The following is a 27,996-nucleotide window of genomic DNA, read 5'->3' as shown; positions in this document are numbered from 1 at the left end:
CTTAAGATGCCCTAGCACTTCTGATAGGCCATTCCTTTAATGCAGCTTTTTAAAGTAAATATTTTTATATTTTTCATAAAAAGAATATTACAAAGTCTGAGGAAAAATCTGCTTACCTAATAAATTGGCACACAAAAACTAACACCAAAACAAACTTTAAGCTAGCAACCAACACACAAAATGAGCATGCAAAGAATAGAAGAATAAGTTTATATGGATATTTCAGCAGAGGCCACTTTTGAAGTATTACAAAATCTCTCTATTTTCAACCTATGTGGTGCAGTTTAACTTAAAATTACTTTTAACTAGAATAGGTAAAATATTTACAACTGGCTAAAAAGCTCTATTTTCAATGAAGAAGACAGAAACCTATGGCACATCAATGTATCTTCTAGAAAATGAAGACTATACAATTTTATGTGGCAAGTTTTCCTAATGCAAAGGACTAGAAAAAATATTTCTTTACTCAATTCTAACTTAAGATTTTATGATAATTTAAAGATGGTTAAGCACTGCTTAGAGTTTTAAAATAAACTATCTCAAAGATTAAGCAATGTATTTTAGAAGTTTTGGGTTGAAACTTAAGTAAGCTTGTCATTTACTAAGTAACATAAGCACAAAGATTTTTTAGTAAACTAGAAAGATGAAATTATAGGGGCTTGAGTTTGTCTCCCAAAACGATTAACTGTGACACAACTAAAATGAACTTTATCATAAAATGTCTTTGTGATTTTTCTTTCTCCAGATCTAAATAAAAGGTATTAGGAGGGTATATCATTTTTAACAACTGTTCCTCCTTGAGGAAACCAAGAATTAACAAATTAAATTGGAGGGTAATATAGTAAAATTTAAATGGAAAATAGAAAATACACATTTACATCATACTCTAGTAAAGAAACTATACTTTGAGAAGTACAAAAATTCTTTTAGGATATGTAAGTACCATTAAGCAAAATATGAAAATAACTGGCTAAATGATAACCTACTGATTTTTGAAGTTCTATACCAGTAGAGCATCTATTGTCTACACTGGGAATAGTAAACAACCTTAACTCTAGCTGATTTATTTTAAAAATAAACTTAGCTCTCAAGTAATTTCATATAGTACCCTACATGAGAACATAAACATTAAATTCCTGGAATAATAATGTCAATTAATGGTAGCTTCAGGAAAATCCTTTAAAAAATGCATACTAAGAACTTTACCTAGTATCTTTTAAGCCAAGAATTAACAAATATGAAGTTTGCCATTAAAGAATGACAGACTTTTCTGTGCAAAAAAAAAAAGTGCAGAAGATTTGTCCCTCCCCCAAACTATGGAATTCCTTTGTCTTCTAAAAATTATCTAAAAACCTTTTAGTAGCAGAACTAAACTTCCCTATATTAACCTACCATACACTACCAGCTGACTGTAAATTCCTGATTTTGATATTAAGTAGTAACTGAAAATGGTCCATTCGTGCAAATATTGGTAAGACAACATTTAAACATACAAAAATCCAAAATAAACTTCAAGGTGTTTAATATGTTACAATTTAAGGAAAAAACAACCCATTAAGGAAAACAGATCCATTATATGAATTTCAGTAAGACCCATAACTACATATAAAAACTGTACAGGAGGATTATGGACTGTATACAAGCTGACGTACATCAATGGTATCAGTTTTTCTCAAGAACATTGATATTTTCACACCTCTATTAACAACATAAACAAAAGTTTAAAAATCATTACATTTTATTCCCTCTTCCGAAGTTGCTACATAAAAAAAATTCTAAATAAAACCACATGTAAACCAAAAAACAAATTACAACTGCTTCTTGTATTTAACAGCAATGTATAATAAAGTATATTATCCTTCCTCATTACGCCTATGGGGTGTGCTATAACCTCATCAATGAAATTCCTCTTTTGACAAAATATCTCTTAGGAGACATTAAAAAAAAAGAGAACTGGTGGAAATTCATTCTGTAATATAAACAAAAGAAAAGCAGATTTTATGTATAATGATTATATCAATTTAGAAAGGAGACTCTGTTCATGAAAAACATGGAGATTCAATTCCTTCAGTAGCTCCATATATCTGAAATATGGAGCCACCATTACATGTAAAATTGAGTCTGAAATATGGGTAACAAAACTGACCGCAACTATCCATCACACAATGCAGCTTTTAAAAAGTATACAACTGCTAAATTTGCATTTGAAATATAGGCAGATTATATAGTAGTTCAAACCATATAGTACTGTTTCTAAGCTGGCTGAAAAAAAGAAGTACAAAGGAACATACATTTTCATTCATTTGGAAAATGTAAAAATTTATGTACTAATATATAATCTCTTCACTTTCTCTGATCTACAAATGGATAGGATGCCTAGTTATCTTCATGCAGACAAGTTATTCAGAATTCAATAACCAAAGCAAATAAACAAACAAAACTAAACCCTGTTGGGAATACACAGATGAATCTCTTTAAAGGTTTCTATTCTTTAGCAGTCTTAGATGATTTCAAAATTTGCAACTTTAGCTCTTTTATCATCATCTCTAACTTCTGTCTTGCCTCCCGTTCCTGTCGAAGTTCATCTTGGAGTTCTTGCCTATCAGCCTCAGCATGGTCCAATCTCTGTCTCAGTTCTGCCAACTGTGAGATTTAAAAGACTGTGTCAGTTTTCATTCAGTTTTGTTTTTCCATTTAATCTTCACATCATGGCAAAGACCTACTTTCAAATTACTTTTTAAAAAATGAACTACATTTGTAAATTCATGCATATACAATCTCTTGAATATCTAACAATATTCATCCAGTTTTGACATAACATTGAATGGGGGGGGGTCCAAGAGAACTAACACCTAAAGCACTTTCATTATGCCCACAGTTTAGTGTACCTCCCAAACAGCCTGCTCGAGTTAAGGGTTATTTGTTCATCTTCCCCAAGTTGTGAGCTACTATTCATTTCTGCTCAAGTGCTTTTGAACACGAACAATTCACGTCGGTTAATTTGCTGATTTGAAAGCCCATATACTACATTAAGGTAATTTAATATTTGACATTCAGAGAGCTAGAGATTAGCAATTTGGGCAACTAAAATATACAGAAACCTAATGAAAGTTTAATAAAGCAATCAAATTCAAAAAATCATCTTGGGGGGCACCTGGGTGGCTCAGTCTCTTAACCGTCTGCCTTTGGCTCAGGTCATGATCCCAGGGTCCTGGGATTGAGCCCCCCATCAGGCTCCCTGCTCAGCTGGGAACCTGCTTCTCCTCCTCCTTCTGCCTGCCACTTCCCCTGCTTGTGCTGTCAAATAAATAAATAAAATCTTTAAAAAAAAATCATGTTGGATGATATACCATAAACTTGTGTTGAACAGAATTATATATTTTGAAATCTTGCCCAATGAAATGAGCTTGACAAAAAGTAATTTTAATAGAGAAGGTACAGCTTCAATCTCCACACTGAAAGGGCAACATTATACAAACTGAGTCATTCTTACCTGCGCTGCATATTCAGCCTCTTTGTCTTTTTCTAAATTTGAATCACAGGTACATTTTTGCTTCATTACCTGCTCTAATTTTTTCTCTAAGTCTTTCTGTTCAATATAAAATTCTTCCATTCTATGAGCATGTTCATTCTGCAAAGATTCAAGCTCTTTCTGCAAATTCTGCTGTTCTTCAGTGAGTTCCTTCATAGCTTTTGAACTACTCAACATTTCAACTTCCTGTAATACATAGAATCACAATACAATTTTTATTTTATTTCCATCATGCTAAAAATTTCAATACAGGAAAAAGGGGCAGAAAACATCTAAAATTCAGCTGTCACATCAGTTTTATATATAAATAATTATCTTGAAAAAACTGTTTTCTCTAAAAATTTAAAAGAAAATTGCTTATGAGCATTAATCTAAATCTGAAACACATTTAAAACCTCTCTCTTCATTTTTCTTGAGAATGTACAAAAGTATCTTTATAATAGACTATCACTTTAATAATTTTACCATCTGGAGTTGTTGCTTCTTCTGCAAAATTGAGTTCAGTTTTTCCTGTTGTTTTACATAAGTTCTCATTACTTCTTCCATGATCTTTCCCTTATCATCCTCACAAATGATATCTTTGACAAGAAGTGGAGATGAAACTGCAGTATCACGGTCTATTCCTGCCTTGCTTGTGTCTCTGATGAAACTGCAAGTGGTAGACTCGGGTTTCTTTTTACTTGTAGAATTATTTGAGATTGATGGATCTTTGAGAGGCAAAAATGAAGCAACAAAAAGTGAGTATCACTGTGAAAAAGTCACTAGAACCCACAAACAAAATGAAAAAAAAATTCCATTTACAAATGAAATAAAAAATAATGCAATAGTTAAGAATAAATTTAAGAAAAGTAGTATAAGACCTATTCAATAAAAACTACACAACACGATTGAAAAAAATTAAAGACCTAAATAAACAGAAAGGCATCCCATGTTCATGGATTAGAAGATTTACTATTGTTAAGATGGTGTCATGAATTGAATGTTAATGACCCCAAAATTCATATGCTGAAATCCTAATGCCCCATATGATGGTGTTAGGAGGTGGGGCCTTTGGGAGATAATTAGGTCATAAGGATGGAGCCTCCATGATGGGATTTATACCCTTATAAATAAAGAGAGCTCTCCTGCCTTTTCCACCATGTGAGGACTTCCACTGTGTCTGAGGAGAACACAGACCTTTATCAACCAGGAAGCAGACCCCTACCAGACACCAGATCTGCTGGTGCCTTGATTTTGGACTTCCCAGCCTCCAGAACTGTAAAAAATAAATGTTTGTAGTATAAGACACCCAGTCAAGGGTATTTTTGTTATAGCAGACTGACACACTAAGATGAATGGTAAATATTCCCCCAAACCGATCTACTTTTTCAATGTAAGTCCTACTGAAATCCCAGCTGGCTTTGTGGCAGAAACTGACAAGCTGATGCAGAAATTCATAAGAAAATATAAGAAATTCAAAATAGCCAAAACAATCTTTAAAAAAGATTGTTTAAAGATTTTTAAATCTTCTTTAAATCTTTTTAAAAAAGATTCTTTAAAAAAGAATAATAAACTTTAAGGACTCAACAATGCCCAATTTCAAAGCTTACCACAAAGCTACAGAAATCAAGGCGGTGTGTAGTACTGGCATAAACATTAAGTCCAGAAATAAACCTATATTTTTATGGGCAACCGGTATTTAACAAGGGCACCAAAACAACTCAATCAGGAGAGAATGGTCTTTTCAACAAATAGTGTTGGGACAACTGTAGTCACATACAAAGAGTGAGACTGAACCTCACACTGTATATAAAAATTAACTCAAAATGGATTGAAGAGACCTAAATGTAAGAGCTACAACAGTTATATGTAAATCTTTCTGACCCTGGTTTAGGCAAAGGTTTTTTAGACATAACACCTACATAAGCAACCAAAGAAAATAAATTGGACTTCATCAGAATTTAAACTTTTGTGATTTGGAGTGCCTGGGTGGCTCAGTTCGTTAAGCATCTGGCTCTTGATTTTGGCTCAGATCACGATCTCAGGGTTGTGAGACTGAGCCCCACCTCGGGCTCTGTGCTGAACGCAAAGCCTACTTAAGATTCTCTTTCTCCCTCCCTCTTCCCACCCAACTCATGCTCTCTCTGAAAAAAAAAAAAAAAAGAAAAAAAAAAAAGAAACAATGCTTTTGTGCTTCAAAAACATCAACAATAAAATGAAAATACAACTGGGCGCCTGGGTAGCTCAGAGGGTTAAGCCTCTGCCTTCAGCTCAGGTCATGATCTCAGGGTCCTGGGATCAAGCCCTCTGCTCATCAGGCTCTCTGCTCAGCAGGAAGCCTGATTCTCCCCTCCCTCTCCCTGCCTCTCTGCCTACTTATGATCTCTGTCTCTGTCAAATAAATAAATAAAAATCTTTTAAAAAAAGAAAAGGCTGCTGATAGAATGGCAAATCATATATCTGATATGGGTCTACTATGTAGAATATATATAACTCAATAGTAAAGAAGCAAAGGATCTGATCTAAGCAAAGGATCTAAAAACAGGCAAAGGATCTGAACAGATCCAATAAAACACGGGAAGGTACTCAATATCATTAGTCATTAGAGAATTGCAAATCAAAACCATGGGATATCACTTTACAACCATTAGGATGGCTATAATCAAGAGAGACAATAACAAATGTTGACAAAGATTGCAGACTGGAACCCTCATCAGCTGCTGGTGGAAAGGAAAATGGTATAGCTGATTTGAAAAAGTCTGACAATCCCTCAAGATATTAAACATGACCCAGTAATTTCACTCCTAAATATACACTCAAGAGAAATGAAAACAGGTCTATGTTAAAACATGTGCATAAGTGTTCACAGCAGCATTATTCATTACAGCCAAAAAGTAGACACAATTCGGGGCACTTAGCTGGCTCACTTAATAAAGCACGCGATTCTTAATCTTGGGTTCATGAGTTCAAGCCCTACGTTTGGCATGGAGCCTACTTTAAAAAAAAGTGAATACAATTCAATGTCCATGAGCTGATAAGTGGATAAACAAAATGTGGTATATTTATTTATAAAATAGCAGAATATTATTAAACCATATAAAGAAAACAAGTAATAAAATATGCTACAACATGGACTGAAAAAATATCCAAGTGAAAAGCCAGATAATAAAAGGTCACATATTATATGATCTCTCTCATATGGTATGTCCACAATAGGCAAATATATAAAAACAAAAAATAAACAGAGGCTAGGGAAAGAGGAAAACAGAGTGTAACTTCTAATGGATCACAGGGGTTTGGGTGGCAGGGAAGGATGAAAATGTCCTGAAATTAAACAGCTGGGACTGTTGAGAATTTACTGAAAGTCACTAAATTGTACACCTTAAAAGGATACATTTTATGGTATACAAAATATATCAACAATTTTTTTAAAGTCGCTAGAATTTGGGAAATGAAATATAACACAAATATGACATAAGAGTACGTTACTAATTATTGTTTACCATATTTAAATCCAAAGAAAGCTGAACTTCAAAATTAAAGTACAGAAACCCACAAAGAATCGCAGTTATCTATGAAAACAGTTAAATGACTAATGGACACTTCAGCTACTCCAAGATAGCTGAAATAACTGTCACACTTGCCTAAGCTGGAAGCAAAGCTCTGCTGCTATGTAGAGGGTAAAATAGGCAGCATTTGTGCAGACATGTCTCCTTTGCTCCACAGTACTTTAAAAGGCACTGTAACTAGGCAGATTTTTTTTTTTAAGATGCCCAGCCAGCAGTCTGCTTTTTATACCATCTGCCGGGCTCCCACACCTATGAGTTTTCGATCTTTGCTTATCACATGGCTAAGTTTCCCTGAGTCCTATACCTAACTACTCTTACATACTTCTTAGCATTATTTTTTTTAAGACTTTTATTCTTGGGCATCTGGGTCACTCAGTCGTTGGGCATCTGCCTTCGGCTGGGGTCATGATCCCAGCAGCCTGGGATCAAGCCCCATATCAGGGTCCCTGCTTAGCGGGGACCCTGCTTCTCTCACTCCAGCTTCCCCGTGCTTGTATTCCCTCTCTCACTATCTCTGTCATAAATAAATTAAATATTTTCCAAAAAAAAATTTTTTTTAAGATTTTTTTTTTTTAGTAATTTCTACATCCAGCGTGGGGCTCAAACCCAGAGACCAAGAGTCACATGCTGTACTGACTGAGCCGGCCAGGTACCCCATTACATACTTCTTAGCATTATAAAATGGTTTCTCAGTTCAAAGCAAATTAGAAAGGGCCTTCTGAAGAAACCTAACAGCAAAAAAAGGGCAGGAAAGGGAAAAAACAATCACACAAAAACCACTTGCAGTATGAAACCATGTAGACTACATATCTACAGCATTAGCATCTATAGCTATAACTGTTCTAAAAAACGTATAGAAACTGAGGTTCTAAGTAGTCACTCAGAGTTTTGAAAGGTGCACTTTTTTAAAGATAAAAGCTTCAACTGTCTAGAACACTCGCTTAAATAGAAATCCTCTTTGAAAATGCTGAATGAGGGAACCTGGGTGGCTCAGTTGGTTAAGGTTAAGCAGTTGCCTTCCACTCAGGTCTTGATCCCAGCTCAGCCAGGAGCCTGCCCCTCCCTCTCCCACTCCCCCTGCTTGTGCTGTCTTTCTCTGTCAAATAAATAGTATTGTTTTTAAAAGAAAGAGAGAGAGAAAGAAAGAAAGAGAAAGAAAGAAAGAGGAAATGCTGAATAAATGTATTTATTAAGTATATGATTTTTTTAAAAAAAATTTCTGAATACTTACCTATACAGCTACATAATTCTCTATTAGTTTTTAAATCCATTTTCTCCTGTTCCTCCAATGAGACATCTGGGTAGGATGCCATTTTTTGATGTTTCCCACTACTATGAGACTTCTCTGATTGTCTTGGTACAGATCTACTTGCCTCTGTCTTTGTGACCTCTTTAGACTGGGATACAGCAGAAGTAAGGGACACATTTGGAGCAACCACTTTATCGCACATGTATAAGTAGTAGCTACAAACAAAGAAAGGCAAAATAAGACATATATCACATTTGGGTAAAAAGCAAAATACACTAAATCTACTTCTATGGTTAAAAAATTTTATACTAAAACAGACAAAATAACTCAGAAAATAAGGATCATAAGGGTACATATTGTGGGGAGTGCTGTATATTGTGTAAGACTGATGAATCACAGGCCTGTACCCCTGAAACAAATAATACATTATGTGTTTATGATTTTAAAAAAAGAAAATTAGATCATAGAGAAGAATTCTTTAAAAATTCAGTACTTTAGACAGTAAGTACAAAATTATGAATAATTTTTATTATATTGCAAAAAGTAATTTCTAAGCACTGAAGAGATACTCACTGGCAAAGAAAATTACAGTCTCATCTCCTTCCCTCAAAACCACCTGAGACTAAAAGCATGAAGCACTTCAGAGCTGTTTAATAGCCCTGAATAGGTAAGGCTTATGCTAGAAAGAAAACAGACCAACGCTACTCAAAAAACCATTTTCTTGCCTACCACCCGTGAAAGCAAGGAATCCTCGCTCTTTCTTATAGAGGCTGATTCAGTCCCATACTACAAGGCTATGGCCTGATTCACCATAGGCCCAATGAGAAGCTCCCAGGGCCCTTCTTAAAGAGCACTGAATACCACCCAGCTACTGTTACTGGGCGCCCAGCTACTGTTACTTGTTTCAAACCCCACACAACAGTCTTCCCAAAATACATTAGTATTTCCTAATGTGATTAAAAACAACAACAAAACTTCCATAGTGAGTTGCACAAAACTAAGACTGAAGGGATAACTACCAATTTTGCTCAAAGCTCACATAAATTGTTCAGCAGATAGAACAAATTTGAGCTAGAAACTGAAGCACTATATTATTAGCTATAACCTGCATAACCTTTGGCCAGAAGATGCAACAATTTAACTGATGTACTACTTAATACCTTAAACTCTAAATAATCTCTTCTTATATCTTATTTTCTTTATCCAATAATCTATATTGTTCCTCTTTACTACTTACAAGAATTCTGAGGATTAAAAACTCTGTATTCTGCTAAGAACACTAACAGGTTTAATAATGCCCAAAGACTTACTTCAAACACAATAGGAATGGTAGAAACTGTGCAAATGTAAATAAGACTGAGATTCTTCATCACCCATGTTTGGGGGGAATATATATCTACAGCACTAAAAATCTAGAAATCAATAAACAGTTTATCATCTAAGGTACATTTTTATTAAAACTATGAAACTGGATTTTGAGGGATGTGGCTACTATGAAAGCTTCTAAGTTTCAAAAAATTTGTAAAACACCAAAATTGCATACCAAACTCTTGAAGAGTTGGTTTACCTTTTATAGGGAAGCAAGGAAATTAAAGGGAAACTTCCAGGGGTAGGGATAGGGTGGTTGGGTTATGGACATTGGGGAGGGTATGTGCTAAGATGAGTGCTGTGAAGTGTGTAAACCTGGCGATTCACAGACCTGTACCCCTGAGGCTAATAATACATTATATGTTAATTAAAAATATATATATATATATATATATAAAAAGGAAAACTTCCAATTTTTACTTTAGGGCGAAAAGGAAATAACAAATACCTAGAAAGAACATAAAAACATCAAGAAAAGGTTATCTCAAATATTCAATGCAATTTACAATTCATTTAACAAGCCTAGAACTAAAAAATGAATTCCCAGGAACTAGAACAGTGCCTGACATATAGATGTTGAATAAATGAATGAACAAATGAACGAATGAACAAACAAATGAGCCAATACCCACTTACCTGGGGTGTAAAAATGAATGTGTCTGAGCAACATGCTCACCCTCCTGCTTTATAACAGGGTACCATGACTCTAATTCCATTCCTGATGGTGTATCTATCTGTAGAAAAATGCAGAAGGGAAAAAGTTCATTGAGGGAAGATGTGATGGTTAATTTTTGTGTCAGTTTCACAGGGCCAGTGTGTGCCTCTGGAGAACCCTAATAAAAGGTACGTTATTTGAGAGTCCTCTGCTAACAAGGCAGCCTTCCCTTAAAGTACCAAATCTAGTCACTCAAAATTATGTGAATTACCCTATCACAGAAAAATTTCAGTATGCATATTAACATGGACTACCAAAAACGATTTCATAAAATTTCATACTAAGGAATCTATTTTTAAAATCCATTATAAGGGCACTTGGGTGGCTCAGTCAGTGAAGGGTCTGCGTTCAGCTCAGGTAATGATCCCAGGATGCTGGGATCAAGTCTGGCATCATCAGAGTCCAGTATCATCGGGGCTCCCTGCTCAGCTCAGCAGAGAGTCTGCTTCTCCCTCTCCCTCTGCCCCTCCCCCCTTCCCCACTTGTGCGCTTGCTCTCACTCACCTGCTCTCTCTCCCCAATAAATAAAAATCTTTTAAAAAATAATAAAATCCCAAAAAATTAAATAAATAAATAATAAAATCCATTTTAAATAGTACCTTGCAAATGTATGGCATCGTAACTGTGTATTCTTCCTGCTGTGACAATCAGCTAGAATGTTCCCCTTCCCTACTATACTTGTTAGTGGATTAGATAACATTCTATAGCAATAAATACTTTGCCAGGGGAGAGATGTCACTATATAAATAAATACAGGTTGTTCTTGACTTCACACCCCCTCACAAGAGAAACAACATCTATTCAAGAACAAGACACCATGAAGAGAATTCTGTAACATGGGAGTGTGGAGTTGGTGAGGCTGAAGCACCCCACCACACCTCAGAGACCAAGACAGACTACATTACAAGGATGGATGTTAACTGAACCTACTGTGGTAATCACTTCACAATATATGTAAATCAAACTATCACGCTGTATGCCTTATACTCATACAGTGATTACGTTGATTATTTCTCAATAACACTGGAGGGGGAAAAAAGTGGACAGACAGATGAATAGGTAGATTTATAATAAAAGATGTATGGTGAAATGTTAAAAAAAAAGTAAGAAAGAAAAAACAAAAATTAGAAAGACAAGGGAACCCAGTCAGAGCCTCACAGAGTAACTTGAGTGGAGAAGACAGGGTACAACATCCAGAAAGACCAAGGCAAATCAAGTCTGCAGGTCAGAGAAAGCTGCCCAGAGAAAACTCTACAGATCTGAGGTGGAGGATCCACCTCAAGAATTCAGCATAGCACCTGAGCAGCACACGCTCGTGAGGAAACTCCTCAAAGCTGAGTCCTGCCTTTCTCTGGACAGCTGATATGGTCACTGATACGAGGGAGGTAGGAGTCCAAAGGAGTAGCCATTTTATCCTAACATGGTAAACTCAAATGGCCATTATTCACTCCACAGCTCTCTATCAACTTGGCTGAAACACTGATGGGACTGCATTGCACATTTTACCTTCCCTCCACACAGTCTCACCTCTACTCCCTTCCTTTAGCAGGCAAAAAACAACTCCCCAACAAACATCTTACACACCAAAAAAAAACCCACAAAAAAAAACACAAAAAAACAAAACTTCACCAGGCTAAACTTGAAATTACTTTGCTTGCTAACACTTATCGGTAAAACACATTTCCTCATAAACTACACATGTGAATAAAGGAAAAGAAGAAGGTAACTGGCTACTTAATGAACATCTATCTACCTGATAAGAACTTTATAAACCCTACTTACTTCTAACAAGTACTCCATCATTAAGTAGGTATCGTTAACTCCATTTTACAGATTAGTAAACTGAGGTTCAGAAACTGAGAAAGAAAAGAATAACCTGTGACTATGAACTTCTCCCTTATTTTGGTTTGTTTTATATGGCCTCTCCACTACCACCAACCACCAGCACCATTATGCACATGCACAGTATTTCAAGTCACAGTAATTACCCTGTTATTTTGGGAAAAGAGTATCTTAAAGGGGAAACAAGACTCACGTAGTAGAGGAGGGGCCTAAAAGGACTAAGGTTTGGGTGAGCAACAAAAACAGGAGGTTAATGGACAACCCCAGTGGAGTAAGAGAGGATGGAATTGAGACTGAGATAAAGGAAAGATGAAACAAAAACAAGAGCTGGATATTCCTCTGAATGTCTCCACTCCCTTCTGCAACTAGGTAAGATGTGTGAGAAATGACATCCTCATCCAATAATCCATAAACACAGCACTCAGGGGACACCCACTAAATACTAAGAGATTAGGGAAACTATTTTGCCTGATGTCTCAATATTCCAGTTCAGAACCAAGAAACTACATAAAATGGAAAAGAAACAAATCTCCAGATGCTAAGCAGTTATGATTAAAGCAAAATCAATTCATAAACTGTCCACCGTTTGACTGGGGAGATCCTTCTAATGGGGGAAAACAATTAGGATAAAGAAACTCAGGAGAAGCCTGATAACCCTTGGCCCCAACAAAATGGGTTGAAAATGAAAAGGAAACCACTTCTGGAGCAAACATTATACGTAATTTAATCAATCAGGAGATTATTTAAGACCAATGAAAAGCCAAAAATAAAAATATGATAACTTCAATTGGTGGTAAATCAACATTTTGGTTAAGAATGAACAAGGAACGTGAAAAACTAACGAGACCACAAGATTAGGGAAAATGATGGTATTTTCAAAGGATTTAAACAGTTGATTATTCAGTGAGGGCCTCTAGGCTCTATACAGTTAAAAAAACAAACTCAGGCTCAGTTGGTTAATTGTCAGCCTTGGGCTCTGGTTGATGCCCACCCCCCTCACCCCATACCCCCATTCCTGGGATCATGCCCCACCCGCATTGGGCTTCCTGCTCAGTAGGGAGTCTGCTTCTCCCACCTCTGCCCTTTCCCTAACCCCCCACAAAAAGCTCTCTCAAATAAATACAATCTTTAAAAAAAAAAAAAAACTCACAATCCAGATCAACTATTCTAAATAAGTTGAGAATCTGAGGCAAAATCAAATGCTTATTTAGAAAATAAGCCAATCACTTGTTCACACAGTTTCTCAACCTATAGACCAGTTCTACAAGTAAATTAGAAAGGGTATTGCTGGCAACAGCAATACCAAATGATGGATGCCAGGCGACAGCTGATAGCCTAAAGAGAGGAGAATTACAAGACCCAAACACAAAACCTGATTCAAAAAGCAAGACAATCTGAGAGCTTTATCATAGGCCAGGGCAAATAATTTAATATATCTCAATTGTCCCCTGCCTTCATCACAACACAGTACAGTAACTGATGTTTAAGAAGTCTTGAGTTAACATGATATAGTTAGAGTCTATATTTATATGAGATATAAATAGTACACTGTATACATATATACCATAACTATATATCTACCACATAGACTGAAAACTAAGACATTTGCATTAGGTTGCAAAGGTTAAAGTTTGGGGCACCTGGGTGGCTCAGTGGGTTAAAGACTCTGCCTTCAGCTCAGGTCATGATCCCAGGGTCCTGGGATCGAGTCCCGCTCAGCAGGAAGCCTGCTTCCCTTCCTCTCTCTGCCTGCCTCTCTGCCTACTTGTGATCTCTGTCTGTCAAATAAATAAATAAAATCTTTAAAAAAAAAAAAAAAGGTTAAAGTTTTATATATTTTTTTAAAGATTTTATTTATTTATTTCGCAGAGAGAGCACAAGTAGGCGGAGTAGCAGTCAGAAGGAGAAAGAGAAGCAGGCTCTCCACTGAGCAGGGAGCCTGAACTGAGCAGGGGGCCTGATATGGGGCTCAATCCCAGACCTTGGGATCGTAACCTGAGCCAAAGGCAGACTCTTAACTGACTGAGCCACCCAGGCGCCCCAAAGGTTAAAGTTTCAAAAAAAAACACTGCTATAAAGAGTAGCTTCCTCATCCAGAAAACTCACTTAGGCAGAACATTTTTCACCACAACACTGTATAACCGGAGGTGTTTACAAGCATGGCTAAGCTCACTCTAACAAATCAATGAAATAAAACATCAGCTTGAGTTAAATGAGAATTTCTTTCCTAAAAGTCATTTGTTAAACTCATTATTTAGAAAATAAAGCTCCACTTTAAATCACTTTTATATCCAAAATAATTCTAGATGTACTGCCCAAGATACCAACTGTTTCCAGATATTTTAAATTCAAATTACTAAAATTCACTTATATATTCAAAATTTTTTTGACTATAAGCTAGAATCCCCAATCTTCAAAATAGCAAGTTCTAAACTTCTTCACCCAAAGATCTTGACTTGAAATCTGACTCAGTATTAAAAAAAAAAAACAAAAACAACTAACTCAATTTTGATCACATTTCAAAACTCTATAGCTTGATTTGTGTAAGTTTTACTTTTATTCATGAGCCAAACTCAGTGTATCTTCTACTTCTAGCTCTCTAAACTTCAGATGTAAATAACGGCTAGGATTTTAAACACCCATCCCTCTCTAATTTCTGTCCTTTATTTTCTAATCTCATCCTAATCTACTAACAAAATCACAATCAAGAAATTCTAAAAGAAACCTTCCTTAAAGATCACTTAGTGTAGTCCCCTAGCCAATGTCTGAATTCCCCATTCAAAATTCCTAACAAGAGGCTATCCAGCCTCTGCTTCGACTGCAGCTTGAGGTCAAGGACCAACTTCCTTACTTTTGTATTTTCAGTACCTAGCACCATGCCTGACATATAGTAGGAACTAATAAATATTTGCTGAATGAATTCTGAATGACAGCTTAGCTCATTAATTCCCAGAGTGGCCTTTTATCGGGTTACTCTGCTACCCTGAAACTGAGAAGACAGTCTCTTTCACACTCAATATCCTTCTACTCCATGAGGTACCAAAGAAGCCCAACCGTCTCTGGGGCCTATTTTTAGAAATCAGATCTACAAATTAAATAATATAAATGATAGGGAAATGTACAACACTGACCATGATAAACTGTTGGGATTTAATTTTATCCAACATGTGGTAAGCCATAAACACATTTATAACAACTTATCCTAACTGTGTGTTAAAGACAATTAAGAAAAACACATATTATACAACAGAACATTCACAGGCATGCCAGATTTTCTCATCTATTCTGCATTTGTGTCAACATACAAATTAGGTCTTCAAAAAAAGAACAATATAATTAAATGGCACAGCAGTAATGCTAGCACTGATCAGGAATAAAAATTAGATACCAAGATACAAGCATCTATTCCCTCTTATCTTACCTTTAAATGTAGGAAAACTTAATTCACTTTGTGTATTTAAACATTAAAATAGAATACATTACATTGCTTGGCAAAGGAGAGAAATAGATCACTTAGTATCTTAAGTTGGAGTCTTAAACATTTTTAAATGCTTTTATTGCCCAACTTCCCCATCATTACCTATCACAAAATGAACAGATGGCATCCTCATCCAAAACACATAAGAAAATTTTCAGACATATTATTTCATTTTAAAGGTTCTTTCTCTAAGTCATAAACAAATAATGTCTATGAAAGCAAATTTTAAACAATCCCAAAATGTATAGAATTCGTCTTAAATAAGTAAAAATCAGGGAATGTTTTATGAAAGTTTCTCTAAATTTCGACTGTGTTATGTATACATGATCCTTTGATAGTCAGACTTCCTAATAAAGAACAACTGTATTTTGGTAGTACAATGCTTATTAGTCTCACAATGACAAATAATTCAGAGAACTTGATTTCATTTACAAAAAAAACAAAAAACAAAAAAACAATAAATATTTAGTTGCCACTTTCTAGACACAAAACAATCCCACCCACTCAGCACTATTCATATATAAACCCAATTTATACTTAAATCAATCAACCAACCAATCAGTCAAAACCCTTTACAGTTCCTAGACTTATCTCTGATAATAAGCTTTGCTTTTAGGTGGCACACTAGTTTTTAATTACAATATCAGCTTAATACTATCTTTAATGAATGACAAATATTAATGAACTAAAGAAATCAAAGCAATACCTCAACATATTGGTGAGACTTCCAAATATCACCAAAAATCAGAATTAAATTTTTTTAAATATGTGGAAAAATTATTTTTAAATACAGAATTTAGAAAGAGCTATAAAAGATGTAGATTAATTTTTACATTGTGGTGTTCATAAGACAGTAAGCATACAAAGAACTAGCAGACTGGTAAATTTAACAGGTTACCTAATGATGGGCTTATATAAGAAGTAATACATAATGCATATTAAATTATTACTTTGTACAAGCCCAACATAAATCATTAGCAACCTTACTAAACACATGACTGAATACATAGCTAAGCAACAGCTCCTTAGGTATAAAGTGAATATACCTGTCAGGGTCTTCTTACTGTGTTATTATAATACTAAGACATTCAAGTGCCAATAAACGATCTCAGAAGGACACAAAGACACTCTATCACACAGCTGCCAACAACTCTTACTGAAAGAAACTCAATCTCTCACTAAAGGATCAGCTTTCCTCAATACTTCCAACATGTTGTGAATGAGTGTTTCAACAACTGAAACAGGAATAGTGTTACAAGTAGCAAATAGCTACTGAGAGAGATTTTTAAGGCTTAGTCTTGTGCCTTGCTTCCTTGTAATTATTCAAATTAATCAACCCAATGAAAACTGAAACAATAAGGGCACTAACTGCCCAAAAACAGATCTTCAGGAGATACCACGTATCTCACAAAGCCAATTTTAAGTTTAAAGTGCTGAAAAATGCTCATCGGAAAAGCAAAGGCTCACATTTTTATAATGTACAACTATTATCTTAAATCCTTTATGGAAACAAAACCATGTGAAGCACGGTATCACGTCCTTTACAATATGAAGGAAAAAGAGCAAACTGATAAAAAGTCCTGTTAATAAAATCCTGGTACTTTTAAAAATAACTTAAGTTTATTTATTTATTTAAGTAATCTCTACACCAAATGTGGGGCCTGAGATCAAGAGTGACATGCTCCTCCAACTGAGCCAGCCAGGAACCCCTAAAAATAATATTTTTATATTAGAATTCTACAGTGTCCAATCCATTTAATATTACAATAACTTAGCAATCTCCATGTCATATACATCTTTTCACTAAAATATCTGTATAAATCTAAGGTTTTGTTTTTCTATCCCATTTCAGCATACATGCTTTCAAAAAATGATCTCAGATTATTTGGGTCTTGAATTAATGCATATTGACAATATCAAAATGTAGATTGCTTTTATTATATGCAATATAGTCCATTTTTTATTTTACTCTATTTCATTTTATTTGAATGCTGATGGCCCACTAAATTGATTTCGTAACCCTCCTGGCCCTTCTCAACTGGAGTTCTCAAGAGACAAGCCCAAATGCCCCAAGGCATCCATTGTATGCAATGAATTAACTTCACTCCAAAGCATTTAGAAGGGTACTATATACCATCTTTCGAAGAACTGATGAAACCATCACTCAGATAATTTTCTGTAGGGCTTAATTCTCCCCTCAGGGCAGCCCAGATGAAAAAGGCTGAATGAATGAAAAATTGCAATTTGAAAAACCTTGCTCCAAGTGAACTGTCTAAAAACAGGTCCAAAAGTATTATTTCAACAACTGGTCCTGTATTTAATAACACCTGTGTACTGTGCAGGTGCTTTTGCACAGGTTTACAAAGCATTACATATGTAAAGGAATTATCACTCTATGCTGCAAGTATGAAATTTTCTTTTCTTTGCACTTGTTTAGGATTTACTACAATGAGCCTATACTGTTTTAATAATCACACCAAAAAAACTTTTTAACATGAAATAAAAGCCCTAGTGTTACCAAAATAAACTGTAGTGAGTTTCCTAAACTTTTGTATTCCTTGTCCCCATAACACAAAATATGCACTTTTAGTGCTATTTGAAATCTCAAAATAAATTCAAAACCATAAGTAAAAACAAAATGCTACTTTGCTTTAAAACTAACCCTGGTTTTCTCCTCGAAAATCACTGGTAACTTTATAGGCTAGTAAAACTTTTCATTCAGTTATTCAAACCTTTATTAAACATCTACCACATTCTAGATTCGGAAACTAGAAGATAAATTCCTGCCCTCGGGGCCTGCATTTAGTCTTTATGTACATATTTCTGTGACCCACTTCTGAGTCTATAAATCAAAATGAGTTTTACAGGGCGCCTGGGTGGCTCAGTCGGTTAAGCTTAAGCAGCTGCCTTCCAAGGCTCAGGTCAAGATCCGGGGGTCCTGGGGTCCTAACACCAAGCCCGAGCCTGGGAGTTGGGCTCTCTGCTCAGTGGGAAGCCTGCTTCTCCCTCCCCTTGGCCTGCCACTTCTCCTGTTTGTATCACTCTCTGTCAAATAAATAAATAAAATCTTAAAAAAAAAAAAAAAGCAACTTTATATTTTTTCTAGTCATTCTTCTTTCAGCCTAGCATGGGGCTGTAATACTTTATTTAGTGATTGAGGCAAACCGCAGCTTAAGAAAAGGTTTAGAATTTAATTATATATTTTCTTCTTTTGCTTTCTGTAGTCTAATAAAATCCTTAAATTTTTTATGTATGAACCTTCATTAGAATAAAATTCTGCTTGTGGACAAAATACAGGTTCCTGTCATTCCTAAAGCTATTCCCAAACTAGTTCTACCTCTCTACTTGAACAAATTGGGTTTTCTGGCTCCATAGTTTCCTCTCCAAGACTTCTAAAAGAACTGAAATTAACCCAATTCTTGATTCCATCCTTGTTCTTCCAATGGCATAAATTATGACATGTGCACAACTATGAGAACACTACTGGTTGCCTCCACACTGATTCAGGAGTACCCTTTTTCGTCTTCCTTAAGGTTTCTTAATTTTTTCCCATTTCTCAGACCAAAAAGAATAAACTTCTAAGTTTTTTATCAAAGCCTTTTAAAAAATGTTAACATTTATAACTGTTTTATTATTTTTTAGTGGTAAAAACAAATACAGGCTTTGTATTTTCTAAACCATAAGGGGGCACTATTCCCAAAGCCATTCTAAAGATTTCATTTAACAGTCCTTAACATAATTCTTATAAAATAGACCTGTTTCACACTTTTCTTCTTGCATAACTTTGTTTTAGTAAGTAAATATCCAATTAGTACAATTACTGTGTACAAATAACGAAGAGTGAGATACATCTGAACCCAATACTTAGTTATTTTATTTGTATTAGAAATATCTTCACATAATTCTAAATTAAGTCAAGAAGAGGTTTGGGGAAAGGAAAAGTCCCCAAATACGTATGAGTAAATATTTCACTGATAGTTTGAAGCACCACCCTGCATTCCTAGACTCTTAATTTCAAAGTGCTTTCACTTCCATTCTCTTATTGGATCAGTTATCTCATTCAACAGTTTATCTGCAAATTATATATGTGTTTATTGCCAGATCAAACCATCATTTAAAAAAAAAACAAAACCTCCACATATTCTAAAATATAATGCAGTGTTGTTTTTCAAAAATCTATTCAGTTAAAAAAAGGAATTCGCTGAGTGCATTTGACATGCGAAGCACTAAACTATGTTCTGGGAAAATAGGAAAAAGATTGTCTCTAAACTCATAAAGTTAGTTATTAATTTTAGGAAGTTAGACAAAAATATTCATACTGATACCCCATATGAGCACAAATACTTCATCTGATGCTAACCTTATCCCCACTTGATCAAAATTTATGCTAATCACAAAATGCACAATCTATCACTGATGTAACAAATTACCACCAAATCTGTCCCATTACTAGAACACATTTTGTCTCAACAGTATTGTTTGTAGTTGCCCATTCTCTCAAGTGTATTTCCTCACTTCATTTAGGTTTGGACTAAGAAACGCACTTCCTCAACAGAAGAAACAGTTTACAAGATGGGAAAAATTTTTTCTACTATTACTATTATTCCAATGACCTCTGCAGAAATGATGAACTGAAAGTAAAATGCAAAACTAAAAGTAGTAAAATGCTTAATGGGTTTTAAGAAACAATTTTGTTGATACCTTTAGGTCATCTATTTGCATCACAGACAATCTGTAGGGGTTTTTTTTCCCTAGGCGGAGTAAAACCATATTATATTACTTAAAGAGTAGTCAAGTCTAAATGTTAGAAAGCTAAATTTTAATTTAAAAAAAAAAATATATCAGGGCATGGGGCACCCGCGTGGCTCAGTCCCTTAAGCAACTGACTCTTGGTTTCCTCTCCCGTCATGATCTCATGGGTTGTGGGATGGAGCCCGAATCTGGCTCCATGCTCAGCAGGGAGTCAGCTTGGGATTCTCTCTCCCCGTGCCCCTCCCTACCCCTTGCACACAGGTGCACATGCACTCACATGTGAACGCACGCTCTCTCCCTAAAATACATAAATCTTAAAAAAAAAAAAAGCATAAGGGCATACAGCATCTTAAAGATTGTCAGCCACATTCTGTAACAGTAAAAAACCACCTATGACTACAAATGGACTTTTCTAGCGTGCTTAAAAATAATCTTAAGTAAGTATCACCCTTCAAATTTTATTTACAAATAACCAATTTGCAGGGTGTCTGGATGGCTCAGTCGGCTAAGCATCCCATTCATGATTTTGACTCAAGCCATGATGTCAGGGTCATGGAATCAATCCCTGCATCGGGCTCCAGGCTTGGCATGGAGTCCGCTTAGGATCCCTTGAGATTCCCTCTGCCTCTCTCCCCACTCACACGAGCTCTCTTTCATTCTCTCTCTCAAATAAAATCTTTTTTAAAAAACGGGCAATTTGCTTAGCAACCTTTTTTCCACAGACAAAAATGTACGAACAACAAAATCAGACTTAGATCAAATAAATAATACTCACTGAAGATTTGGAAAAGAAATATGACATTCTTGCATACATTCACACACTGTAAAATACAAGAACCATATTTCTAACAAAAAGCACAAAAAGCTCTGGTGATATAAAGAAATAAATAGTTTAAGAACACCATTTTGCAAAGCCACCTAGGCAGTTCTAAAATCAAATGTGTTTCTAGTCGTGACCTGAGTAATAAAGAGTTCAAAATATACCTCTAATTTCTACATAGAACCAGTTCCTCCTTAGAACACTGACCTTATACCACTTATTTCTCCCATCTAAATATAGCTACTATGCAAATTAAATGTAGTGATTAGTCATGCAAATAGTTTGGTGATCATTACTAATATAATTTCCATCCTTAGAAATAATTTAACAGTTGCTATATTTCAATCAACTCCCTATTGAGTTTCCTAATTTTGTTTTTTAATCTAAAACAATACTTTGACTACATTAACTATATAAACATATTGAATTACATTCGTATTCATACTAAACATAAGGTTCTTTATATGAGAGGTTAATTTATTTAGTATACTCTATTTAAAAAAAAAAAAAGCTTGTCTTGACTTTTTCAAACACACTTCCTCTGGGTCTATTTGGTATGTTTGGCAACCAACTCACTGACTCAGAGAAGATAATAAAAAATGTTCCCCAGTCAAGCAGATCTCCTAGCCCCCCTCCCAGTTAAATACCTTAGTCTATAATTCAAGTTAATACAGAGTTTATGAACCAAAATACTAAGGGAAATTGATAAGAAAAGTTAATGTTTCTCAAAATTAAGTTTCTACTACTAAGTTTGCTTTAGGAAAAAGCACTGAAAATTACTAGACGTCAAGTCAGAAGAAATGCATTTGACTCCTTATTCTACCACCCAGTAAGGTATACAACCAGGATCACGTGACCCATCTGGAACTGGCTTCTCATGAGAAACCTCACTAACAGACCTTCAAGCAAGAACTACCTTACAAAGTTTTAAGGAGTAAATTTTCAAAATATGAAGTGGCAAGCACAATAAACCACTTAAGTATGTATTACACGTGAACCGAAAAAGACTTCTTTCTTAAAGATCTTAAGAAATTTTCTTAAATTCCATTAAATTGCTTAAAATTCACATAAAATTGGAAGAAATACACCAAAACACTGAAGTAAATCCTGCAAAAAGGTAGCACAGCCAAAAGGTGGGGGGGAAATCTCACATCTTCCCCCCAAAAAACTGTATTCAAATTAGTAATTTCTGAGACAATAAAGGACTACATCCAGATGAAGAATGGTTTCCATTTTACCCAAACCCCAGCACATTCAGTTTCAGTTAAGTAAATTCATCATCTTCTTCTTTTTAACCTTTATCTTGGTTCTCAGATGTTCTTTTCTCACAAACAGAGCAGAAGTATCAGGCAAAGTAGTTTATCCCAAAAATGCTTATGTCAGGGGCACCTGGGTCGCTCAGTGGGTTAAAGCCTCTGCCTTCTGGCTCAGGTCATGATCCCAGGGTCCTGGGAGTGAGTCCCCGCATCAGGCTCTCTGGGCTCTCTGCTCGGCAGGGAGCCTGCTTCCCTTCCTCTCTCGCTGCCTGCCTCTCTGCCTACTTGTGATCTCTGTCAGTCAGATAAATAAATAAAATCTTAAAAAAAAATGCTTATGTCAGAGCAATGAAGACTGGAGCAAGGACAGCTGGCAAATAACGTGGTCACCTACGGACAGGTAACGATAGACCCCCTAATTAGCTTAAGGCAAGATATCATAAATATCAAAAGGGCATTCCACATTTAGAGAATTTCCAAGTACAAGCTTCAGCGTGGGACCAATCCAGCTGTAAGCAAGTCCAGCAGTTTGAGAAGTGGCTTGAAGTCAATCCTGCTTCAAAATCAGTCAATAACTGCACATGAACAATATAAAGTTATCTAGGAGCCACAGGCAAGGAACTCCAAAGCGCTGACCCTTTGGAAGCAGCAAGTAGCAAACTCTCCTGAATTAGAGTCTAAAATTACCTTCTTGAGCTTCAGAAGCAAATCGCAGTTTTAAAACTAAACTGTAACTAAATTTCCCTCAAAACCTTAAAGGTACTATAATAAAGCACTCAACACCAAATCTAGCCCAACTCTAATGTTGCTGTGAATAAGCTTCAGTCATTTAATACGCCTCATTCATTTCTTCTGTGAAGTAGGAAAGGCAGAGATTATTTCAAGAAATAAAACTAATAGTGGAAAATTAGATTCTTAAGATGAAACATGGCCAATCTTTTGTTGTAGGAATCAAATAAAATTATATATGTAAAGGCTCAAGAACAATGTTTGCCACGTTGTTAAGTATTAAACAGTGCTAGCTAGTAAACTGGTTTTAATCAAGTGGAAAAATATATATATAAACCAGATCAACAAACTGGATATTTAATAACCCATATCTTGTTTTACCCAGACATTCAAACTCTTAGAATGAAAATCTTAAATACCAAATAATGTGGTGGAAACATGTTTAAGATCTCTTTGCTGACAGGTTTTTACATTAATATTTAGTTAAAATAATCTTTTTATTCTGTCAGCTTTTTCTTTCTTTTTAAAAAAAACCTTGCTTACTAGAACCACAAATTCTTCAGATAAATCTGCCTTTCCCATTTATTTCCAATACCGAATATCCAGATATAGAAACAATGTCAGAAATCCAAGATCTACCTTTGAAAAATGCTGTTTGAAGCCCACAACCAGAATTGTTTTGGCTAGCTATTATACCATTTGCAAATGGAAATAACACCGAAGTGTAAATTATCTTGAGTCCTAGGACAACAACAGATCTAGTCATCAAAAAGCAGGATGTGTGAAAAAGAAAGAGAACATGACTTGAGAAAGAAGCCCCAAATCCTCCACTCCCTGGCTATATAATCTTGGGAAAGCCACTTGATCTCTTAGCCTCATTCTCTTTATCTGTAGAATGGGAATAATCCTAATTCTTGCAACAGGTTGTTCGATCTTCCAAATGAGCACACACACAGGAAAGCATTTTATAGCCTAAAATGTGTAATACAAACATTACACATTACATAGATCAGTATTTTTTGTTGTTGTTGCATTAGCAGCAACAGTTTCTTAATGCACAGGTTAAGTAATAGTCTAAATATAGAATTGATTTCAAAGTAAACCACTGCCATTATTCAAAATTACTATTTAAAAGAGCAAAAACAAAACTTGCCTTGGATTGAGTTCTCTTTCCATTTCTCATGCTAAATTTCTCCTTCATTTCTTCTAAAATTATCTTCAGTTTCTTTTCTTCAGGTGTCCCTAAGTATTTCTGGTTCACATGAAGATAGCAATGCCATTTGGCTGACTCAAAGCCCCAGTGGCAAGTCCTTTTGTCAGGTGATCTGTGAGAATGCATCACAAAAGTCTGGGGTGCAAACATTCCACAGCACTCCAGACACTGAATACAGGGAGCATCGGGCTGAACATAAAACTGGGGTGCAAACAGACCCTGACATTTGCCCAAACATTCGTGTTCCACTTCAAAGGCACTGCCAGTTTCCTTTAACTGGGCCAATGAGTTTTTAGCAGGAAGTACACTACCATTTTGAGGAAAAGTGCGTGGCCGCAATAAAGCATTACATAGTCTTTGTGCATCAGTTAATGTGATCAGCCCACAGGATGGGGCATTGAATGGAAGTATTCCCAGGACCTTTAAGATATGAAGCTGGTCTGAAGTACACCGTGAACAATAGATGTACAATTCATCACACACTGTATTTATTTGCTGGAGTGAAAATTCTCGGAGAACCGAATTTAAGACTTGGGGCAAACAGAGTCTCTTTTCTCCTCCAACCTGAAAGCAAGAAATAGACTCTCCTTCCAAAACAGTCTGGGTGAGTTCTGTGGAGCTATCAGAAGGGATGAGCAGTGGGCCAGGAAGAACCTGAGGAGATGGAAGAGGCAGAAATACAGTAGGTGACATGCTTTCTTGGGAATATCGAGCAGAAAATGCTGCTGGTCCACCCAAGGAGCTCTGACTACTTAAATGGAATTGCGCCAAAGTGTGTTTCAAACTGGGATTTAAATGTAAAGGTTCAGGCACAGAGGCACAGGTTCGCTTGACATGTTCCCCATCAGTTTCCATTGGCACTTCATAGTCATCCAAGTGTTCCTTCTTTACTGCTGGCATCTTGTTGATCATCATTTTCCCATTTGCGTGGATGTCTGTCATCATTTTTTTCACTGGAGGGCCGCCATCATCTCCCATCCCATTCAGTTTTTTATTTGTGCCCTGAACCAAGGAAAAATTTGTCTGTAGGTTTGCCATGGCTAAAAACTGTCGTGTTAAATAAGTAAGTCTGAAATTTGCATTGTTCTTTAATCACTCATTCGAAGAGAGAAAAGCAATGTATATCAATACTTATGGCAATTTACTCTCATAGAAAATTTAAATTTTCAAAGAGAAATCTCCCTAAATTACTCAATAGATTTTGCAACTTTATTTTGTTCTGCTTCTACTCTAGTATAATTTCACTGCCAGTGCTATGAACTTTCTTCTTTTGTCTCTAATAATAAGAATATAATTGTGAGGCACACCTCTGAGGAAGCCTTTTTTCGTAATTCTTCAAATATATACATTAAAATAAACTTATCAATTCTCTCAATTCAAGAAGTCCAGAATCAATGCAATGGTTTGGTTTGGTTTTAAGCAAAACATGTGAAAAGCTTATGTGATTACTTGTGTCATAAACCCTAGACACAAACAGATCAAAATGTCACACCCAAATTTAGGTTTTGGCACCAAGGACACCAAAAAAGGGGGAAAAAAGGTATCTTCACTAAAAGTGATAATCTTGTTGGTCTGTGTTAACAAACTGAAGGCTTGTATAAATCCTCGCACCAGTAAGAAGAGCTTCTGACTCCACTTGAACTTCTACAGTTAAAAATGATACCTAAAGAAAAACTGCCCCGGGAATCTTCATGGATTACTGTTCATTCTTCTTTTAATTAATCTAGAAGAGAGCGGGGTGGGGGAGAGTTACATTTGAATTTGCTCCAGAGGCCAAAGGGTTGGTTTGAAACTAGTTTCTTAATCTTATACCCAGTTCAATTTTACCAAAGGTGACACTTGAGCAATTTCTTCAAATCTAACACCAGTTAAAAGAACTTCATTTAAACAGGAAAGCAATTTGGAGAATGAGTAAAGGGAGCAATAATATCCCTCAAAAGGGGAAGGGCTACTTCAACTGAGAATAGGGAGAACCTTAAGTAGATCATCTCACCCAAAATTCAGTACCAGAGGCTTTCTCAGTTATGCCATTTTAATTATAATAATCCCTTACTACATCTCTTAATATAAAAAAAATACCAGTTTCATCCCCCCAAAAAATTAGATACGAGTTAACATATCTACCATATGAAACTAAGTTACAATTTTAAGTGCATTAATTCACCTAGTCGGTGTATGCTATTTTTCTGGAATGACTGTAGGCAAAAATTAACTTTCCCTTTAAAAGGTGGGTGAAGTGGCTTAATGGAAGCCAAAAGCTAGACTCCACTCCTGGGAATCTCCATCCTTAACAAGACTAATCCCGGAAAAAAACACAAGGCAGACAGACCTCACAAAGAATGCAAATGGAGGAAGAAGGAAAAAGAAAAGATTCTTCTTCCACTTCCTTCTTTTCCGAAAGAAATTCGATAAATAGAAATTTTTGCCTCCCGAACTCCCAGCAATTTACCTTAAAATATACCCTAAGGGCTACGGACCAAGGCCACTAGCCAATGTTCTGACTTTCGCCCACCACAGGAACATCTCAGCGAACGAAGGCTGAGAAAGAGGGCAGGAGGCATGACCTACGGGGGGGAGCCCCCAACCCTGAAATCCTCGGCCCACGCAAATCCACCCACCCATCACAAACTCGAGGGGGAGGGCGGAGTGGTGGACAAGGGATATGGGACGCCTTAGGCTGTGCAAAGGCGGGTGTGGGAAGTGGAGAAAGAGGAGTCCCCCAACCCCCACCCACAGCCTCGGGACAACCCCAAGTGCCCTCCAACACTGCCCCACTGCGGGGGCCGCGGGGAGGACTGTGGAAATCCCCCGCGTACCCTCTCCCCGGGAAGTTCTCGGGTGTTATCCCAGCACCCCTACGGCTGCACCTCCCCCACCTGCCCGGGCCATAAGGGAGAAGGGTCTGCGAACGGGTGGGGCGCCAAGTCGGGATCCCCGCGCCGCAAGCAGCCGACAGACGCCGGGGGCATCCCCGAGGAGTGCAGACGGACGGCTGGGGGAGGGTGGGGGAGTGACGGGCGTCCGGGTCTCCGGGATCCCGACGGCTCCGGTCAAGTGCAGCGCCCTTCCTGTGTCCGCGCCCACCGCCTGAGGTTAGCGAAGCATGATCCGCCCTGGGACACCCGCCCTGCTCCCCCTGTGGCCCCGACCCCACCCGGGACCCGCGCATCCGGACCCCCGACTCCGGCCTCCGCGCCCGGAGTAGCTCGACGAGCTTTGTTAACTCCCCACTACCCCGCGCACCGCCGCCCGGCTCCCCCGAGGCCGCGCGCCCCTTGCCTCCCGCCGCGCCCGCCGCGTCCTCACCGCGAGCCGGGGCCGCACCTGTGCCAGCCGCCGCCGCTCGCCCGCTCCCTTCGGCTGTGCCGGCGCCGCTCCGAACCCCACACACATCGCTACACACAGCCCTCTGACGTCACCGAGCCCTCGGCCCGCCCACGTCACTGCGGAGACACACGGCTTCCCGCAGACGCCGCCGCCGTCTCCGGCCGCCC

General features: G+C 36.9%; 1 protein-coding gene across 2 annotated transcripts; it reads right to left on the bottom strand.

Moving 5' to 3' along the window:
• Nucleotides 1–3: 3 nt before the first annotated feature.
• Nucleotides 4–27,996, bottom strand: SKIL (SKI like proto-oncogene). Of its 2 annotated transcripts, XM_080812571.1 has the most exons (8): nucleotides 27,827–27,866; nucleotides 26,166–26,225; nucleotides 24,443–25,504; nucleotides 10,334–10,431; nucleotides 8,312–8,544; nucleotides 3,998–4,239; nucleotides 3,494–3,718; nucleotides 4–2,643 (listed from the first exon to the last, which is right to left on the bottom strand). In XM_080812571.1, the coding sequence occupies exons 3-8, from the start codon at nucleotides 25,478–25,480 to the stop codon at nucleotides 2,485–2,487; spliced, it is 1,995 nt and encodes a 664-aa protein (XP_080668697.1). In that variant the 5' UTR covers nucleotides 25,481–25,504; nucleotides 26,166–26,225; nucleotides 27,827–27,866; the 3' UTR covers nucleotides 4–2,484. The 2 variants fall into 2 exon arrangements, with proteins under 2 accessions (XP_080668697.1, XP_080668696.1); XM_080812570.1 differs by having other exon boundaries at nucleotides 24,443–26,225; nucleotides 27,827–27,996.

Source organism: Martes martes (genome assembly GCF_963455335.1).
Source record: "Martes martes genome assembly, chromosome: 1".
Lineage (NCBI taxonomy): Eukaryota > Metazoa > Chordata > Mammalia > Carnivora > Mustelidae > Martes > Martes martes.
Note: the sequence above shows the minus strand (reverse complement) of the source record. Positions and strands in the feature narration are given on the sequence as shown.